This window comes from Ammodytes marinus, assembly GCF_949987685.1.
Source record: "Ammodytes marinus genome assembly, chromosome: 8".
Classification (NCBI taxonomy): domain Eukaryota; kingdom Metazoa; phylum Chordata; class Actinopteri; order Uranoscopiformes; family Ammodytidae; genus Ammodytes; species Ammodytes marinus.
The window spans coordinates 14,918,290-14,938,959 of NC_137212.1; the positions used below are offsets into that span (position 1 = coordinate 14,918,290).

The 20,670-nt window shown below is 43.0% G+C and overlaps 1 protein-coding gene across 2 annotated transcripts in view; it reads right to left on the minus strand.

Annotated features, from left to right (window-relative positions):
* atp13a3 (ATPase 13A3) overlaps positions 1–15,721 on the minus strand; it is a 41,119-nt gene extending 25,398 nt beyond the window's left edge. Inside the window, exons 1-5 of one of the 2 annotated variants that reach the window (XM_080032630.1) lie at positions 15,572–15,721; positions 5,744–5,824; positions 2,345–2,431; positions 2,067–2,240; positions 938–1,159 (exon numbers count right to left, since the gene is read on the minus strand). In XM_080032630.1, the coding sequence (XP_079888756.1) occupies positions 938–1,159; positions 2,067–2,240; positions 2,345–2,395 (447 nt within the window). In that variant the 5' untranslated portion in view covers positions 2,396–2,431; positions 5,744–5,824; positions 15,572–15,721. The remainder of the gene's footprint in view (positions 1–937; positions 1,160–2,066; positions 2,241–2,344; positions 2,432–5,743; positions 5,825–15,571) is intronic. The other variant, XM_080032631.1, reaches the window with a different exon arrangement.
* Between the last annotated feature and the right edge of the window lie 4,949 nt (positions 15,722–20,670).

The window sequence follows — 20,670 nt, forward strand, 5'->3', positions numbered from 1 at the left end:
GCCAATCAGACATAAACATACACATACACACAGTGTGTGAAGTCACGTTACTGTAGACAGAAATGAAGTGTGGATATACGCTCAGACTTAGGATAATAATAGCGGCGGCGGAATGTGTTAGCAAAACAGTAGCTCTGTGGCTAACAGCTGAGCCGGAGCCTTCAGTCAGCTGAAGCAGACAGTTTAGCGGGGCGAGCAGACTATTCCCCCGTTACTAGGTCGACATTCAAGCTGAACAAGAGCCCTGCGCTGCGCGTCGGGCTCCTGCTTCAGCTTGTCGGTCTTTATTTCTAGCAAGTGACCCGTTCGCTATACTTTATCCCTTACTTAGCCTAGCCTAGCTTTCCCATTGTACAACTTCTCCTGGGCAGAAATAGACTCATACTCTGCAAAATGAAGCGCGGGGGTTTGGATTGAGCAACGGACCTTATGATCAGCTAGATTATACACGTTCCTTTTATTTGGTGATTTTTACGGGACATCAGGCCGCCGTGGTTACACACGTCCTTCAATTGCTAACATGGTCGCATGTTTAGAACATAGACTATGGAACGTCAAACGCCCTCCTGTTCCGCAACAACAAGCTAGAGCATTTAAACAGAGAGGCGGAACTGATTGTGTCGGGAATCTTACTACCCCCCGAGGTAGTAAAATTCCCGGAACAATCTCTCGCACCTTTCTTCCCTCGTTCCGCAACTGTCGCATTTATACAGCAGGGCGGAGGGCCGAAAGGCCGGCATATTCCCGGCTTTCACTGGCTGTGTAAAAGGGGCTTTAGACATTGATTCGACACATGTCAGCATTACTGGAACAAAGGTAGGAAACAAAGTCAATTTAAAAGGGGAAACCCCTCTAACGACCTCTAAACCATGCACCACCTGGTGGTTGCCAGTCTGGCAGTTGCCATTAGTTAATGCAGTATAGCGCGGACGCCTACCTGTGTCGGCTGGTAGTCGGCATATCTCATGCTGAGCTCCTGAGCGGGGCTGCTGTCAGAGGAGTGGGGGGTATGTCCATTGGCCAGGGGTGGGGAAGTGGGGGAGGAGGGAGAGGGAGGAGGGGAGGGGGAGGTGGTCTGGGTCTCCAGGCTGTGGAAGGGGTTGCTCCCTGGGGCCAGCATCACTCGCACCTTGGCCAGGAACCAACGGCGGAACTCGTCCTAATGTAGAGAATTAACACAAAGTTCCAGAACTAGACTTCTAAGAACCTACATTCAAAAGAAACCCCTTTCATTACTAAGAAACAGTCCTTCTTCCCTTTTTAGTACATTTATTAAGCTGCAGATAGATAGATAGACAGACAGATCGATATAGAACACAACCCTAATGAATGCGAACGCATGAACACAAGTATGAGACCAACATGGACAGAGGGGAGTTCAGTCCCACATAGACAAACGTACACACACCGAAAGCACACATGCTGTTATGGTATGGATACACTGTTGGAACAAATTATCTGTGCATTCCTGCTGGTGTGACTGCAGGAACCAGTCAATGTATTTACTGTGCACCTACAATACATCCGCTGTATTCACTCATAGCTTTAGAAGCACATGAGCTTGAGGTTTATATCTCTTGCGTTTACCACATGCCAAGCTTCGCCTGACGGCAATTGGACTTGATGCCCTCTTACTTAACTCGGTGATTAACTGCTTTGAAAAAGAAACCCTGGAAGTATCTCTATTAAACTACTAATAGGGACTGTCGGTGTCAAATGGCAACCATATACAGTAATTTCACTAGATTCTTTAGATGTAAGTGACACAAAAATTGTATTATACCAAGTAGATGTTTGATACAGTACTACAAATATATTAATTCAAGTTATATTTTTTCTAGTGGGTGGTAAATGTGTTTACCATCCAATGACCTTGTTTGGCAATGTCCAGTAAAAAAATTATAAAAAAAATAATGAATCCACACACTTGAGAAGATGAAACTAGACAATATTTGGCATTTCTGCTATAAAAATGACTGAAATCAATTCCATTTTCTAAGCAGTTGCAGATTAATTTATGTCGATCGACTAATCGATTGATCATTGCAGTTAAACTGGGAACTTACCGTGGAGCGCAACAATACCACTTCTGCATCACGGGCTGTGGTGCGGGTGCAGGTGGATTTGACACACCACTCTGGCATCCAGTAGAGCAGCAGGAGGAGGAAGCCCCCTGTGCACAGCACCCCGAGGCCCACCAGGGTAAGCCGCCAACGACATAGGCGGTAGCCCTGCAGCTCCTTAAGGGCGGAAGGAGAAAAAGCAGTGCAGCATGATAGATCTGAAGGTACTGACAGGCACTTATATACAATGATTTTAAAAAAAAATTATAAAAAAGGCATACCATCTCCTCCTCTTCCCCTTTGTTGAGGACCTTCAGGTCTTCCTTCTCCATGCTGCAGAACGGTTTGCAAAGCCCCTCCCTTAGTCACTGCAAACACAACGGACAAAAAGTCAGTGCTAGAGTGTGGAAAAACATTTTAACTCCACAAATGAAAACAATGCCTCGACACCAGAGGGCCAGATGCCCCAAGACGTCGTCACAAGATACTTTCTAGTTATGCAAAAGAGTAATGTGAGGAAAATGCTGTGCATTTGCCATGAACACATGTATCACATATTATTAGGTTCCTTAATATAACATAATGGTGCAAACATAGCCAGAAAGAGGAAACATTTCATTATTTGATGCAATTAACTCTGCTTCTTTATGGTAACAAAATAATGCATACATTAAACATAACTTCATAGATTGGGATTACTCTCAAAAAGGATTGGGCATTATTACTGTGCAGCCAATTACCATAGAATATGGTATAAAAATCTAGTTGTACAGAGTCAAAAGAGAGGGGGGAGCTTGAGTGGCATTAGTAGCCCCTAAAATCTGATTAGGCCGCCATGCTCTCACAACAAACACATCGCTGGTTATTTAAATCGGACATTGGCTAAAATGTACGACTGCATTTATTTTCAACGAGTTACAGATTACTAACATTACGGAAAATGTTCAAAGACTTTAGGAGACTGGTGCGTGCACTTAGTTAATGTTCAATAGCACATCGAAGAATAGGAATTCAACTCAATTCAAGCTCTCACAGGTTACTTTGAGTTACAGAGAGAAAACAGTGAATCTGAATGTGTGTGGGGACAGACTGAGCAAATAGAATGAAAGAGAGGTTAATTAGGACTAAAGGCTTCAAGGGCAGGAGTTGATGAAAAAAAGATAAACTCAGGATTTCACTGGAACTTCTGGGGCAAGCATGTTTGAGCCTTAGCCTGTTTGTTAAGGTAATAGCTCATTGTTACAGACACACTTGAACAAAAGCTGTATGTTGTCAGACTGTTTAACCCAATTAGCCACCAATCAAACATTGAGAGCTCAAAAAATTGATGTTGCTTTGTTAGATCTCTTTGTTATTTGTAAATGTCATGTCTTTGGTGTTAAAGGTCATAGAGGCAGAATGGGATTTAGACACATTTCACACACACAAAAACCACATGTAGTGACATAAAAAACAGGGAAAGTTAGAACACTGACCCCAGTTATCCCTGTGGAGCACTCACATGGTGCGTCAGGGCATGGGGCCAATAGGGGCCACAGTGTTTCTGCCCCGACTACTCTAGAACGCCCACTGATCCTGAATCACTGCTACCCACACTCCGATGTTATCTGCCAGCTGCACCCGGGTGGACATTTCTATGGCATACAGCGGGATATTTTGCTTAGGACCAAGCCCTTCCTAGTATTTTACAATAGCAGCCCCCTGGCCGGCGCTAGGCAGTGGGTGCAGTGCGACAAGAATGTTCCCTCCCAAATCTCCGCTATGACTGGAAATGGCTCATGGATACACTTTAACAAGAATGCAATCCTGGAAAGATTACTCACTGATAACACCAATAAAAACAGCACCCACAAAGGATTTTAAAGCACCAACTTATGCGGTTTCTGTTAACCAATGTTTAAATCATCTGTTCAGATCACAAGAGAGCCTTAACCTCCGAAAACATGGAGGGTTCCATAATTACAGGGTTCAAAAACACAATAGGCCAAAGTTGAAACTTGCTTGTTGAGGAGCCAGACAAGCCAACCAATGTGTTACTTTTTAACTCAGGCTGGAAACAAGTGTGAAGTTATAATTTAATTTAGCTGAATGTCCAAGGGCAGAAACAATTTGATTATAAAATAATACACAATAAGCCCTTGTCCCAACTCCCATACATAAACCAGCTGTGTTGGGTTTCAGGTTCTACTTATGTTCCTTCACATAGCTAGTCAGTAAATTAGAAGTACCATCAACTACAGGGGATTTACAACAAGTGGTGAAAGAGGTATAGATCCTTTGTGCAAGCAAAATAACATTGTGAAAAGACAACGCCACAGGAAAAAGTCCTGTCTTAAAAACCTAAAAAATATGTACTAGGTAGTATCAGCTAAATTTACTTTAGTATCAAAAGTAAAACTACTCAGGTTAATCTGTAAGGGTGCACTCACACTAGGCCATCTGTTCCGTGCCCGAGCACGTTTGCCCCCTAAAGTCTAGATGGTTTGGCTAGTGTGAGCATGCCATCCGCACTCCAGCACGAACACTTCCTCGGCCACGACACACTTGGGAGACGTGTGCCCGGGCACGGTACAGATGCTAATGAGATGACACGCGCACAAGCAAGCGCACAGGCGGCATTCCTGATGTGAATTTATTAAGGATGCATAGTTTGTTAAACGTCCGCTGCCTTACTAGTCGGCACCAGAATTGCCCATCACTTGGACTTCAACATAAAATGAATGAGAATTTACGTGTGTGTAGGCCTAGGTGTGGGCTTATAAAAGAGGGAGAGAGATAAAAAGGTGAGAGCAGCAAAAAGCGAAGCAAAAAGGTTTTCTTGACCGCTGCCTTAAGGCCCGCAGTGTTTATTCACGTTCGTCAGATGATTTTTTTCTTTTTCCTCCCGTCAGCTGTTATAATGCTGCCTTTACGCATGGCGGTGGAGACGGACCCAAAACAACACACAGCGGGTCTCGGAGGTCCGGTGATAAGGAAACAGTTGCCTACTTACGTTTGCTGGAGCACGGAACAGGCAAACTTGCCTAGTGTGAGTCGCCCTAAGTTGGTGCATTTCATTGCTGTAGTTCAAAAGTCAAGAACACAGCCCTACTTTGTGACAATGCATTTTCAAACTAAACCATTGAGGGGTAAAAGTTCAAAATCACCAAAATGTATCTGAAAAGTATCTGGTATATAAAACTGGTCGGAAATTCTGGTGTAATAAAGTACAATATTTGCCTCAGCAACGTGGAGTTTAAGAATAAAATTGCATAAATTGGAAATACTCAAGTACAAGAACCTCAAAATACAATAGATAAATAAGTTACATTCCAGCAATGTTTACAACCTGGGTGTCTGGCCATTTGAAGGAGGATTTTTAGGAATGACATGGCTGAAGATGGTGATCTGGCTAAATAGGACATTAAAAGAACTACAAGAAGCGGCAGAACAATAAAATGTCCTTGACACAAGGAAATAAGGAAAAATAGCTCAAGCTCAGCCAATGCCCAAAACAGAGAATTGGAGATACTTGTTGTCACCGCCAAGTTATTGCATGTGGACACGTCAATAGTGTGTATAATTCAGTCAGTGTGAAACATTCACATCTGTAAGCTGCATCTCATTGGCAAACCAGGAGAATCAAACAGGTTTAAAAACTTTTTTTTTTTAAAGTTACTAAAGTTTAGGCATGCTCCTACCTTTAGAGCCAGGGACACGAAGCCCCAGGCGGTCCTTCTCCCTGCAATTAGCTTGCTCTATCACCACACCAACCTGGAACCCTGGTGGAGGGGGATAAACAACAACAAACAATAAATATTGACTATAATGTACCGGAGTGAGCTCAGAGAGACTTTCAAAAACCAGTAACTGATCATCCCAAGAGAAAACATTAAGGGTAAATGTGTGTTGAGCTCAAGCAGAAGAATTTGACAAGCCTATAGGTAATGTCAAAGCACGTGCCAAGTTATTGTTCACTGGTGTTCATTTAGAAAGCACAAACTTATCATGCACGTTCTTATCAAGTAGGGCTGGGCGATATGACGATATCATATCGTGGACGATATGAAAGTGTCTACCGGGAGAGATTTGGCCATACCGTTTATACCACGGGAAAAAAAAGTTCATATGGCGGGAGCATAGATAGAGCGGGAGGCAGCTGTCCCTCCGAGTCCCTACAGTTACACTGCAGTTACACTGCAGTTACACCGCCGCGCCACACGGGGGCTCTGCAGCAGAGTTCTGGGCTGCAATACAGCTTCTCTACCCTCAACAGAAGAAGCCTCATCTGTTGCTCTAGCTGTCTACCTCCGGTGCGCCATCACTACAGTTAACAAACCAACTCCGTGTCACGGTGGCAGAGCAGCTGGTTTTAACGGTCAAAAATGTCATCGGGCAAAGGAAACTTGCTTGCTGCTTCAGCGTGCTGTTGCCGTGACGCAGAGTTGGCTTGTTTTAAACGCAAACTAGATGGGTTAGCTCTCGTGAGCTAGCTGGCTAATAATGACATCTTTAGCCTACTCGGGCTTCACCCCCGTGCTGTTATTGTTGGAGACAGCCAGCAAGGCTGGTTTTATGTAACTTTAAAACATGTCAAACTTGAAAATATTATTTGTGTTGAAGCTGGAGTTAAAGTATTACCAGACATTTGCTCATTAGTTAATTTTGACAGCTTTCTTAAATGAAGATGAGCAAATACTGCAGGAAAATTCAAGTCTTTCATTATTTTGATATAGGCTACTATCAATTGGAAAATGTAGGCTATTTGGTTGATGCTGTCATTTTTATTTTGCACTGACTGACTAAAGCCAGACTGGTGTGGTATTTTGCACCAGTTTTTCTTTTGTATGGAAATTTAAGTTCCAAGCAAAAGATGAAAATAATCTAATGTGATTAAAGTTCAGTACGGTTATTGTAATCCATTGAATTTAAAGGAAAAATACTATACCGCGATATATATCCATATCGTGATATAAAATTACCTATATCGTGATATAAGATTTGGTCCATATCGCCCAGCCCTATTATCAAGTACCGGATAATGTAGATATGCTACAGACTTCATCTGAAAGATTAATGACTGCAAACTGACAAAAGAAAACAGTGTGTTAAATTTATTGGATTGGCCTCTGAATAACCCTGGGTTTAAATGGTTTAAAACTTTGAGATACTGTCCAAAGTTCAGTTGTAAGTAAACCAGTTCAACAATAAACTGCTAGCACATCAAATACCTCAATATACCTGCGTTCATATATTGAGGTCATGTCCACAATAATAAAGATGTTAGAAAATGACCAACACACTGTAGTTCTTCCTCATTACATCTTAAATTCAGACCTTCCTGCTCCCACCAGGTTCTGTGGACTTCTGTGGTTGCTAATCCCATTCCCATCCCTGTTAATTATTCGCTTCGTTGCCTCTAATATATTTCCCACAGTGTCTGATGACCCTGTAGGTGTCCACATGACAAGGCTAGCTATGCCTTGGTAAATTATCATGACCTCATAGCCGCAGTATATGAAAAGACCAGTCAGGTGAGTCCCACTCCTGATTCCCAGTCACTCACAAGCCTTGGTATTCCCGTTTCAAATGGCATAAAATGATCTCCCACATATTTCCCATTAAAAACAGTAGTCGAATAAACAACAATCACCTTTCGACTGTTGGATAACAGGAGAAAACTGTGTTTTTGCTGGAGAATAGAGGACCATGGTAGGGTCTGTAAGAGTCAGCATGACTTCAGAGGTATTTATAGATTCCTCCAGCCCAGCATAAAGCCACATTGTTGTCTCTGATTTGATTAGTCTGCTATTGTATCAATAAGCAAAGCTGGCATGGGGGAAAAAAACAAACAAGGAAGGCAGCTGTTAATCTATTTTCAAAACTACAAGATTAAACATGACAATCATCACAGTTCCTGGAAAGCACGATACAAAAACCACAACAGTGGTGGAAAACATGAACAAATATTAGAGTACAAAAGCAAATTTGGATCAAATATCAAGCACAGCTTCAACACAGCGTAAGGCATATGTAGGCATTGTGTCTATGGTGTGTATCCATAGACACAATTCATTGTTTTGACATTTATTTGACTATGCTGTGAGCTTTCTGACTGAATTCATCAATGTCTTCAATCGGACTATCAGGGTTAGTTTTATTAATAATTATGCCTTAAGCAAAATGAATATTTGTACGGATCTGCTTGTTAGTTTTTCTCTCAATAAATACATAAGTTGGTCTGTAAAAAGAATAGAAGACACTCAAAAATGCCAATCACATGTATCTCTCACAGCCCAGGGTGTCTTCTTCAAATAGCTTGTTTTATCCAACCAACAGTCCAAAACCCAAAAGACATTTAGTTCCCAAGGGACAAAAAAAGCTAATTGGCAAAGTTGGATTCAGAAAATCCAGTTTGGAAATGACAAAATATTAATAGATCATCACAGATTCATTGTATCAACTCCTCTGTCACGCCTCATTGTATGTCAACAGTAGAATGTTCTGCAGTCATGTATCAAAGTAATTTTTAGGGCGGGCCCGAATTATTTGAGTATTCAAATACTCGTTTGTTAATTTAGTTTTAGTTTTTTTTTGCATAAGTATTTTCAAACTGTAATATATGTTGTCAGCAAATATTAATATTCAGATATACAAGTTATATATTATAAATATAAAAATTGTTAAAATACAAATTTACCCCCACAATTAAATAAATTATCAAATTATTTGAACTTTGACCTAGTTTGCCGCTGACCTTTCAAAGCGCAACCGGTGTGATACCAGCTGTAGGCTACCTGACGTTGTCAGAGCGAGGCAAACTAAATGCGGCACCAAGCTCAGTCAGGAGAGAGAGATGGAAGAAGAATTATTGAGGATGAACAATCCTGTCTCTCAATATTGTCTGTCAATATTGTTATTTGCTAAGTATCATCTGATCAAAGTTAAGATCCCTTTTGAGCGAAGCTGCGCCAACTCCAGGAAAGCTCAGACTAGACATATTCTCCTTTCCCTTTCTGTCCTGTTCTTCGACACAGACAAAAAGGAAAACGTGAACAATGAGCCATGACCTAATGACAGAGGTCTATAATTCATGGAAGCATTTGGAGGAAAAAGTGTTTTGTTGCCATCATGCTCTGCACTCAATGCGCTTTCTTTATCACTTCCCCTCCTACTCATGGGGTATTATAGCCAAGCTTTGTTCCCCATAATGGGATAATCAGGCTGTTAATCACCGTGGCCACTGACCTTACTAAAAATCTATGACCACCTGCCGTTCCTCATTCTGTCTGAACAGCTAAAAACTCCCTCTCAACCAGTTCTTAACATACTTACCCTAACCATACCCTCTTAACAACTTGCTGGTGGAAAGAACATACGTGAAACTAACTTTTTATATTACAATTCGGTACCTGACATCTGGGTGAGAGAGTCGAGATCGAGACTACTGAAGCAAGATTTTGAGAGTATGTCTGTCAACCCTGCAGTGAGGGCCACAAGTCTCTTCTGAAATAACAGTTTTGTTAATTCAGGTCTACAAGGACTTTAAGTGAGCTCCAATCCTGTGACAAGAAAAATGACATGGGAAAGGGCCAGAAAAAAAAGGATCCTATAGATCAAGAGTGTGCCGAGTTTTAAGTCAGACCACATGCTCTTGGATTAAAAGTGGCATTGCTTGACAGTTCATTAAAAAAATGGTTGAAGATCGAAGACATGTTTTTACTTAATTGAAAGTCTAATTGGAACATAATGTCCCTGCATAAGAAATAATATTTCTTCATGGATGGAGGGAACAGATTATTGAATTATCAGTTTCCATAGTTCATAAGAAAACGATATTTGGAAATATATGTATTAGGGCAAAACAGGATGAAAGACTTATCAGTGTATTACGAATGAAATGTAATAGTCATACATGATAAATTAAGTTCATAAATAGTCCTCTGTCCTCACTACCCAAACTCAATGGAAAACACCCTCTGAGATAGTTATGTAACCGTGTAGCTCAAAACAGACTTAATATATAAAGTCTAGACATGGAGTATCGTTGAGATGCTAGTACAAAGTGAATGGTGGCGTTATGGTACACACTAATAGAGCAAATGGGATTCTTCAGTTATGTTCAAAGTTAGTGTGCTTCTGAAAACTAACCGCTGTGGGAAATGCGTGTGGCTGCATCACTGTAAAGCCAGATGGATTAATAATGCTCTCAACAGCAACTGTGGTGCTATCATCCGTTTGTCAGTTTTGTAGATTATGGATAAAAATGGAATGAAAATGTCTCGCTTTTATATCAATAATTCATCATGATCATCTGGAGTAGAATTTTGAGGAGAGACTAATCCGAAGCTCGGTCCTGAGCTTTCATTCACAAACTGCCTCTGAAGCAATTCAACATTCTGAATCCCCCGGACGGATTTGGCTAAGGCAGAGCTACAGCCCACACCGTCGGACACACCACAAAAGCAGTGCTATGAATGACAGTCTTCTATACATATCCCAACAGCACTTGACAATCAACAGCCAGGATCCTTAGGGATGCAGTCAGGACGTTACTGCATAAGGACAGCAGACTGCAAGCAGATTTGTTAGGGATTAAACATTCATGCCTTTAGGGGCCAGGCAATACAAAGCCTTTGAAGTCCTCAGTAAAATCTTAAAATCGATTCTAAAATAAAGAAGTACCCGAGTTACTGAATATATTTATCCAATTTGCACAACTCTATTCTCAGGTTTGCGTGTTCAATTTCCCAGTTTCCATTTTCATTTGAAGCAGATTTGGGATAAGGGATTACACATTCAAACCTTTAGTGGTCAGGTTATGCAAGGCCTCAACAGTCCTCAGTAAAATCTTATAATCAATTCGAAATGCACAACTCAATTCTCAGATTTGCGTGTTGAATTTCCCAGTTTCTATTTTTCATTTGAGGCGTTTCATCCCACGGTCACTGATGCGGGCCGCTGGTTTATCCTGGTCTTGTTGGAGGCAAACTGTTAGACCAGCATCAGAAAGATGTGTTTCTTTATCGTGCTGGGCTAAGAGGACTTTTACCATGTCAGGAGATTTCTCCTCTCCACTCTGAATCAACACTGGCAGGCCTTCCATCACAAGCTGCTGTCTTAAAGCTCACCTGTGAAAAGTCTTGAGGCCTTGGCTCTACGACACGTGGAATATAGGCGCCTCACTTCTTGAACAGTTTGGACAAGACCTCAAGCTCTTTCTCACAGAGAGGAAGAAGGGTGAACAGGGCAAGTTCATTTTCTCAATTCCAGGAATCCAGAACTTCACAGATGTGTAATTGAGAGTTACTAAGCAAGAAAAACTGTGCCCACAATGATACATGAGGCCATATACAATAACGATTTAAATTTTAGAAGTTCATCAAACATTCATCCATAAACTCACAAGTTGAAATTCCTGACTGCGTCATAAGAAGAGTATAAGGCAAAACCACAGCATAAACACAGGCAGTAGGTCTATAATAAACACATGGAAAGATCTTAACAGTCTGGATAATCTCTTATTAGCAGACTTAGTACCAACAGAAGGAGCCACTCAAACTAAGTACGAGACCTGCAATGAATGGTCAATTGAATCAGTTAGTTTATAGACAGAAAATCAGCAGCTATTTAGATACTTGTTGAAGCTGTTTTTTAAGTTAAAAGGAAGAATATACCCTGGTTCCCGGCTTCTCATTTGTAACAGTTTGACCTTTTTCTTCGTTTTTTTAGTATTTTAAATTGAACGTCTATTGAACAAATTTTTTTCTACACATCAAGTTCATACTTTTCATTTGCATGCCTAATGAGGCGTTATCAAAATCGTCTCATAACAACAAATAACAAAACTTTGATTCCCATTATGCTGTTATATCCACCAGGCCCTGTTTATGGTTATGAGTTACGGTTATGAGCTTTCAGCTTTCACTATGAAAACAAAGTAAATTAATTAGTCAATTAAAATGAATTAAACAAGAGATTAGATGACTGATACGAATTCCTCACAGAGATATTTAATTCAAGCAGTGATTGAAGCTCTCCTTAATATTGTACAACATTATGGGGTTACATAATTAACATATGTGGCTGTGCATCACCTCGCAATTCTACAAAAGTCTGCACAGGTATAACGTGTGCATGTGTGTGTGTGTGTGTGTGCATGTGCGTGCGTCTTTTCCTCATATGGACTGTAGGAACAAAAACAAAACACTGTATCAACTGAAGGGTCACATTCTTGCTAAAGCCACACGGACTAATTATCTCCTAAGCCTTACTGTGGCAGCTGTGCTGTGTAAGGCCATCCATCCCACTGTCTCTCTTAATACATAAACAGAAAAGTGAATAGACAATGAATACATCTGTCCTGAGCTGCTCAGTATAATTTGTTTTTTTCTACACAAATAAACTTCGACCAGGACACATTGATCTAGGTTGGCAAAAAAAAAGTCCAATCCTTTCCTGATCCTTTGCTTAAAGAGCTTTTGTGATCCGGTGTATCCCAGCCATGCAGACCGCTGATAGGTTATTTATATGGCGAAATATACATCATGAAGACAGACAAAGCAATTCTCCAAACAACTCTGCGACAAGGCAATTGTAAAATAACCTCAAATGGAGGAACACAAAAAAGACACCGAATGTACATCCAAAGGCCAGTGACAACAAAGTGGAAAGACAGACAGAATGTATACTCATTCATACATTCTTGTAACGACTGCACAGGGCCGCCGCTCCCTATACGCAGAGTACGCAGACTGCGTAGGGCACCAAGTTCCTGGGGGGGCACCCCAAAAAAAAAAAAAATTATAATTATAATTTTTTTTTTTTTTTTTTTTTTTTTAATTAAAAAGGAAAAAGAGATGGTCCGGGGGCCCCCCAAAATAGTTTTTTTTTTTTTAAAGTTCATGATAATCATTACATTACAAAAAATATATAAATTAGTTATGAACAGGCCCATCGTTGTTTTTTCTTAATTGTGTAACCTATCCAGGGGTGGATTACTGCACAGGCACACCGGGAACAGGCCCAGGGGCCCAAGGGCTCAGGGGGGCCCTTAGCCAGAGATACTGATAGTAACTTTTCATGTTGCATAGTCAAAGAGCTCAGTCACTGATGTCAATAACAGGGTCCAAAAAGGAATAGCCTAAATATAAGTACTCATTAAAATAGATAGAAGATAGAAATCATCATGGGCCCCTCAACTAGTAGGGGAGAAATACAAAAGCAAGTTAAAAACAACAGCATTAGTAGCTCTGTCTAAGGGGGTTGAAGGCCCCCTCACACATACACAAATAAACTTTATATGTGTGAATTCTAAATTGTTCATATCCACCCTTTATCTGTTGAAATGGGCCTCTCCATCATAGAACATGGGTCTGCAGACCAATCTACTGTTTTTACAGTTGCAGAGTAAAGAGAGCTACCTGTTTAAGAAAAATCTGAAAAATAATGTTCCTTCTGCATCTCAGGATTTGATATCTCTCTAGTCTCTAAAATTTCCTCACAAAGTGCACCAGATTGATGCATTTTACTTTAAAAAGGTAAAAAAAATTCCATCCACCCCCCAACAAGGTACAGGGTCCCTCCAACAATACCCCAAGATCCTGTGGGAAACACTGACTTCCTTAATATGTTTTTGCCATTAATTGTATGTATCCGTGTAGAAAATTCAGTGTACCTGACTGGATAGGGACAAGTGGGGGGCCCTTTAAGAGTGTAAGCCCAGGGGCCCATTATCTCATAATCAGTCTATGATCCTATCACTCAATTCCTTTGCAAAGGCAGTTTTTTCACAAGTTAAGCTGTTCTTTCTGTTAGTAAATGCTGGCAAATGTGCCAAAAAGCAGTCGCAGAGATCTTGCAATGGCAAACAAATTTCGCTCGCGCCCTGCGGACGCGAGCTTCTGGGTGTTTTTCTTTTTTTTGGGGGGGGGGGCATCACTGACAATTTCTGCTTAGGGCACCCAAAAGCGTAGCAGCGGCCCTGCGACTGCACATGTTCCAGTAGTTACAAGTCCCTCCAATATTGCCCATAAGTGACAGAGTTCACACAGAGGCAACAGTTACCCTTCACCAGTCGCAACATAGGGTGGATAGTCAAAGAGAAAGCCACAGTTGAAAATAATTCAGATGATGGGCTACTGTTTGCTGAGACATCACAGTCAAGGCTTCAATCACAATGAGAATGGGTGGCAGGACAAAAAAAAATGTTGTCCACTCATCAAAAATGTGTTGAGTACAGATATATAAAACTTAAACCTTTAAGCAAGCAAAACGGTGGCTATACTAAGAAACTGACTGATGAATTAATTAATTAATTAATGTGTTTTAGATGCATACTAAATTCAGACACTTTGTAAAAATGTGTTTTCTAAAAGACATTTGTACTAATCAATATTCTAAATGAACTCCTACCATCAAATAACAAGATTTGCTCCAAGAAAGAAAGTAACATTTTATATACTCAATGTACTTAATTAATAACAAAAAACAACAACAACAATAACAACAACACCTTTCTCATAAAGTTGTAATACTAAGGAGCAGGATGCTGGCAAGCTTTGCCTTCTACACACATTCATGCAGCTGTGTAATATAATGCAGCACAAAATAATAAACAGTGAAAGTCAGAGACAGTGTCAATAATCCACTTGGGTTGAGTAACAGTACAGTGAGCCGTGTCCATTTACTTTGGATTGTGGCTGTTGAACTTAATACTGTACCAAATCCCCTTACAAATATGTAGCAGGATAATCGATCCAATTCAAAATGTCCCAGGCTATTGGTTATTTGACTTGTGTACATACCTACTTGACTGTTACTGGTGGGACCAGTGTTACAGAGGAATGAGGCAAAAGCTAACAGAGATGTGGTGTGTGGGAAAACAAAACTGCAACAATTGTATTCTTTTTTACGATGAAATTACTCTTTGAACTAAATTAAAAATAAAACTTTTTTTGGTGGCACTCAAAACGCCAATTGAGAACCAAAGAAACTATTTCACAATAATCTGTGTTATGACTCACTGTCATAAGTCAGTATTCTCAAAGCACAGGGTACGTGTTTTCCTTGGTTAAAACACGTACCCTGTTTTAGTATCTGTTACTACGTGGTGTCAATAAGATTCGCCGGGAATAAATGCCCAATTTCTGACCGTAGCCACAAGGGATTGGGAAACGCTTGAATTAAATGGTAATACGAGGAGACATCGCTGGATGTTGGCTAGCTGGCTAATGTTAGCCAAGCTTCATTGTTAGCCAGCTACTCTGTGACTAATTTAGTAGAAACATGTGTCCGTCCCGTTGGCGATGACCATAGACTGTATATGAGGTGATGACGGTTTCAGACACTGTTGGGAGTATACCGGTGAATCAACAGCAACCATGTGGTCAGTTTTCATCGCACGCATCTCAGCTAGCTATCGTTAGCTTTAGCCCCGCTAGGTAGCAACTGACACATGTGTGATGATGATGGTGACAGCGATGAAGGCGAAAAACCCGCACAGATATTTCAGAGCAAACTACACTCACCCAGAACCACCTGGACACGCTGAAGATCACCTCCGAGTCATGGCGAGACGAGAGCAGCTGTTATCTGAAGGGAAGCGTCGTTGAAGAGGAAACAGGAGCAGGTTTAATAGAGAAATGTTGGCGGTGTGGATGGTTGGCTCTGTGTTGACAGCTCAGTGAGACAGACTGAGTACTACAGCGGTAGTGAACTGGCCTGAACTGGCTGTCTGACGGCCGGAAGTGACGCGACGCGACATCACAGGACGACTTCGCAAGGTGGACTCTTTCTGTTTAGGTCCATGGGTGGGCTGCGCTCCCATCAATCACCTAAAAAGAAAATTAGTAGTAATTCCTGCTTCGTTGGTAGTAAAAGCTCAGTGTGACGCAGGGACTAAAATAGGATAACATAAAAAACGTACCAATTAATAGAAGGCTAATATAACTAATTAATAAAATAATAAATTAACATAGGCTATGTTTTAAGATTTAGCCTACAAATCATGTTAGTCGCAAATTTGTCACTAATCTCAAGTATTCTGTCTTTTGTATTTTCTGAACAGTTTTATTTTTTTTTTGTTTTTCATTCTTTTAATTCCAAGTGGCATTACAACGTATTATAAACTCTTGAATCTATCTCCCCTTAATCAGTGTGAACCCCGGATTTTGAAGAAAATAATTCAGGCTGGATTATCTAATGTGGAAAGCAGGGGGCCAGTCAAGATTTAGGCTATACATGCATGACAGTTAGTTTGTTGGTTTATCATTTAATTGAAAATGTGTCACAAATGTTAGAAAGTTGCACCTTGAAAGCACAATAGCCTGGCCCTTCATTTTTAGCTAATCTCGTGGCACTGTGTTGTAGAGGGACCCTGTGTCAAAACCTAATTTGGGTGTAGTAACACCTTTAGGTGCTAGTTTAGACAGATACACCAATGAGGTCAAAATGTAGGCTATAATGACGAGAATATCCCAACATTCATTCCCTAGTGTGAGTGAAGCTTCCCATAGTGCAACAAAAAGTGGCTGGTGCCCATGGGTTTCAAACTTCAATTCCCTATTGTGTTATGCAGACTAATGAATTCAAAATCCCACACCAAAGTTCAGACATAAGTGGAGTCCCCTCTTACACAAACCTCGCAGGCCACTCATTATTATATTATATAGTCCTTCATGTAGAGTTATTTAGTAACAACTAGGTAATCGTTAATCAGAGTTTAGTTTCTGATTTTTTTCCCCCCTTGCTCAGTCACTGCAACTACTCAGGAATTTGTTTTTCTCCTGAACAATCTCCCCCTCTGGCCAACCAGCAAGGTGAACAAAATGTCAAATCCTCCACCATCTATGTCCCCTGCAGTGGAGCGATCACTGACGCACGGGCCAAGAAAAACAGAAAGGCCCGTGCCCCACTGCTGCTTCAGATGTGCTAATCCAGGCTCTTCATTACTTCTGAAAACATAGCTTCCACCTTTTCATACGGGACATAGCCCACTGTTTGTTTTACTTTGTTCCAGTCTCAGAAGGGACAGAGATGAGGCCCAGAGACGGAGCGATTGCTAGCTCAGCAATTCATTATGACGCCATTGATGGAGAGTGCAAACACATCTCTTTTTTTTCTCTCGTTTGTTGGATTTGTTAAAAATAAAGATGACAAACAGCAACGTTTATTTCTGTCTATTTTCAAATGAGTTTGCAGTCAACCATTTCTAAAGGTGTAGTTAACAATACATCTACTGATGCACAGGCTTGGACACATCATCAGTGTTGTATCCTGGAATCACTGGGTGTTTCGGGTCTTACAACAGACACCCTCCTCCAGGCGACCCGACCGAGGCTGATCAGACCCCGGTCTGTGTCCAAGCGGCATTCTACTGCCCCCACTGCTCTCCCCTCTTCAACCAGAGCCATCTGGAGGCTTTTTCCGCTGCCTCCACGTTGTTTCCTATGGCTCTTCTTCAGTTTGCACCTGTTATTCCCAGTGTGCCATAGGCTTTGCTCGGGGAATGACTGGCGAACCCCCGACTGCCCACTTCCACTGGCATACACCTGGTCTTCCACCTGTTTCTCCGACAATCCTCCACCAGCTCCTGGTACTTCTCCCTCTTTCTTTCTTGAGCCTCCTCCATCCTCTCCTCCCATGGAACTGTCAGCTCCAGCAAGACTAGTTGTTTTGTGGCCTCTGAGACCAAGATGATGTCAGGTCTCAATCTCGTCTGGGTGATGTGTGGTGGAATTTTCAGCTGCCTCTCCAGGTCAACTGTCATCACCCAGTCTCGGGCCGTGGGGAGCAAACCAGCAGATCGGTTTCTTGGAGTTTTCTCCGGCCTTTGTCCTTCCTTGACAAAGTGAATGGTCTTAGCCGTGGCTTGAGTGTGTCGACTGCCTTTGATCCCCTTGCTGATTGCTTCAGCGATGGACTTGAGGACCTGGTCGTGCCTCCATCGATACCGGCCCTCACCCAGCGCCTTGGAGCAACTGCTCAGGATGTGTTCCAGTGTCCCTATCTTTGAACACAGGGGGCATGCAGGTGTTTCTATTTTGCCCCATATGCACAGGTTGGATGGGCTCGGGAGGACATCATAGACCCCCTGAATCAAGAACTTGATCCTCTGGGGGTTCCACTGCCAGATATCCTTCCAGGTGACACGCCGCTCCATCGCCTGCTCCCACTTCATCCAGGCTCCCTGCTGCCGCATGGCCACTGCTCTGCTTGTTCGCTCTTCCTCCACTGAAGCTCGCACCTCCTCCTGCACCAACCTCTGCCTCTCCCTTCCGCTGGCAGAGTCATATCGGGCCGCTGCTCGGCTCCCAAGTCCGGCTCTGCCTTGCGCCACTGTTCCGAGGATGGCCTTGTGCTTCAGTCGAGTTTCTGCCTGCTGGACTGCATCCGCTGCCCTCCACTTCCTCCCTGTCTTCACAACAATCCCTGCCCCCGACACTTTGGCGTCTCTGGATCCTGAGTACTGCAGATGTTCCCGTGCCCGTGCCACGATGAACTCCTCCCTGACTGAGCTGAAGGGAAGCCTGAGCTTATTGGTGTTCCCGTACAGCCCAATGTTGCTTAGGCTGCGTGGCAATCCCAGCCATCTCCGTAAATAGCTGCTAACCCTTTGCTCAAATCCTTCCACCACAGTCATGGGGACCTCATAGATGAGCAGGGGCCAGAGGATTCTTGGGAGGATTCCATGCTGGTAGACCCAAGCCTTGAATTTTCCAGGGAGCCCAGACTTGTCCACTGTTCTTAACCAGCCTTCCAACTCAGCACTGGTTGCCTTGATGGAATCTCTGTCATTCAGACTGCAGTTGAAGACCTTTCCAAGGCTCTTCACCGGCTTCTCAGTGACAGACGGGATCTGGTGTTCTCCCAGCCTGAAGCGGAATTTGTCTGTGATCTTCCCCTTCTTGAGAACCAAGGACCTGGACTTTGCAGGATTGAAGCTCATACGAGCCCACGCCATGATGCTCTCCAACCCCTGGAGGATCCACCTGGCTCCTGGTACAGCTGTTGTTGTCACTGTGAGATCATCCATGAAGGCTCTGATGGGAGGTTGCCTTACTCCAGACTTGCTGAGGGGACCTCTGCATTCTGGTTTCGCTGCCTTGACCAGCATGTTCATTGCTAGTGCGAAGAGGATCACTGAGATTGTACAGCCAGTGATTATGCCCACTTCCAGCTGGTGCCAGTCAGATGTCATCTGGCCAGAGGACACTCTCAAGCTGAACTTGCTGTAGTAGTCCAGGATGAGGTCTTTCACCTTCTGGGTTACATGGTGTTTCTCTAGTGCAACCTCTACCAGCTTGTGGGGTATCGAGCCATATGCGTTGGTAAGATCTAGCCATAGCACAGCCAGGTCCCCTCCGCCTTCTCTCGCCTCCCTGATGAGTTGGGTTACCACGCCTGTGTGTTCTAGGCAACCAGGAACCCCTGGTATTCCTCCCTTCTGCACTGACGTGTCGATGTACTTATTGCTCAACAGGAAGTTGGAGAGTCTCTTGGCGACGATACTGAAAAAGATTTTGCTCTCCACACTGAGCAAGGAGATGACACGAAACTGGTCGGTGTTCTCAGACTTTTCATCTTTCGGTATGTACACTCCCTCTGCATACCTCCATGACTGGGCGATCTTTCCTCTCCTCCAGATCACCTTCAGCGCCCTCCAAAGCCGGTGTAATAGCTTTGGGCAGTTTTTATAAACTTTATAAAGGCACTCCGCTTGGTCCTGGTGCCGAGCTTGATCTTGCTCTCCGCACCACTTCCTCCACTTCACTAAGGCAGGGCTCTTTCAGGTTGAAGTCCGTTGTAGGCTCTGGTGGTATTGTCAGTGCATCGCATGGGCCCAGCGGTTGTTCTCTGGTAGGGTCACTGTACGTGGCCTTGAGGTGGTTGTTAATGACATCCTTGGAGCAGGTAAGGCGGCCAGTCCCCTTTTGACCAAGAAGCTGCTTGGTCAACTTGAAGGGATTGGCCAGGAAAGCTGTTCTCTTCCTGGCTCTCTCTTTCCTCCTCCTCCTGTGGAACTCTGCCCTCCGCAGGGTCAAGAGTTGTTTCCTTAGGATTGCTCTCAAGTCCGCTAGGCCAGCTCTCTCAATTTCCCCTGCTGTCTTGTACTGCCTCTTTAGCAGCTTGAGCTCTTTCCTGAGACTCTGGATCTTCCTTGCTCTATGGTTTGGAGCATAGGCCGATGGCGTGGCCTTGGGTGCCTCGGTTCCAAATCGCTCAGCCGCGATGTTTACAATGAAGATGGTCATCGTTTTCAGCCGACGGTCCACATCCCCCTTGGCTGTCACTTCCAAGGCCTGATCTATGTCCTCATCGAACTGCTGCCACTCAGACCTCTTCGAGGATTGAGGCCACTGGATCCTTGATCGGGCCACAGGTGCACAACCAGTTGTTATGGTTGGAGCTAGCTGGCTTTGGAGGCTCTGTGGGTTGTTGGGAGGTGCTGCTGTCTCTTGGGGGCTTAGAGTGGCATGTGAGCTGTTGGCAGCGGGTGTTGGCAACACTAGGAGGCTCTGGGCACTGTGGGTTGCCTCCGGGCCTGGCTCCTCCTGCGTCTGACCAGAAGTGACTTCTGTGCGTTGTGTCGTCATTGCCGCTGTCAAACATTTCATTCTGCCTTGAT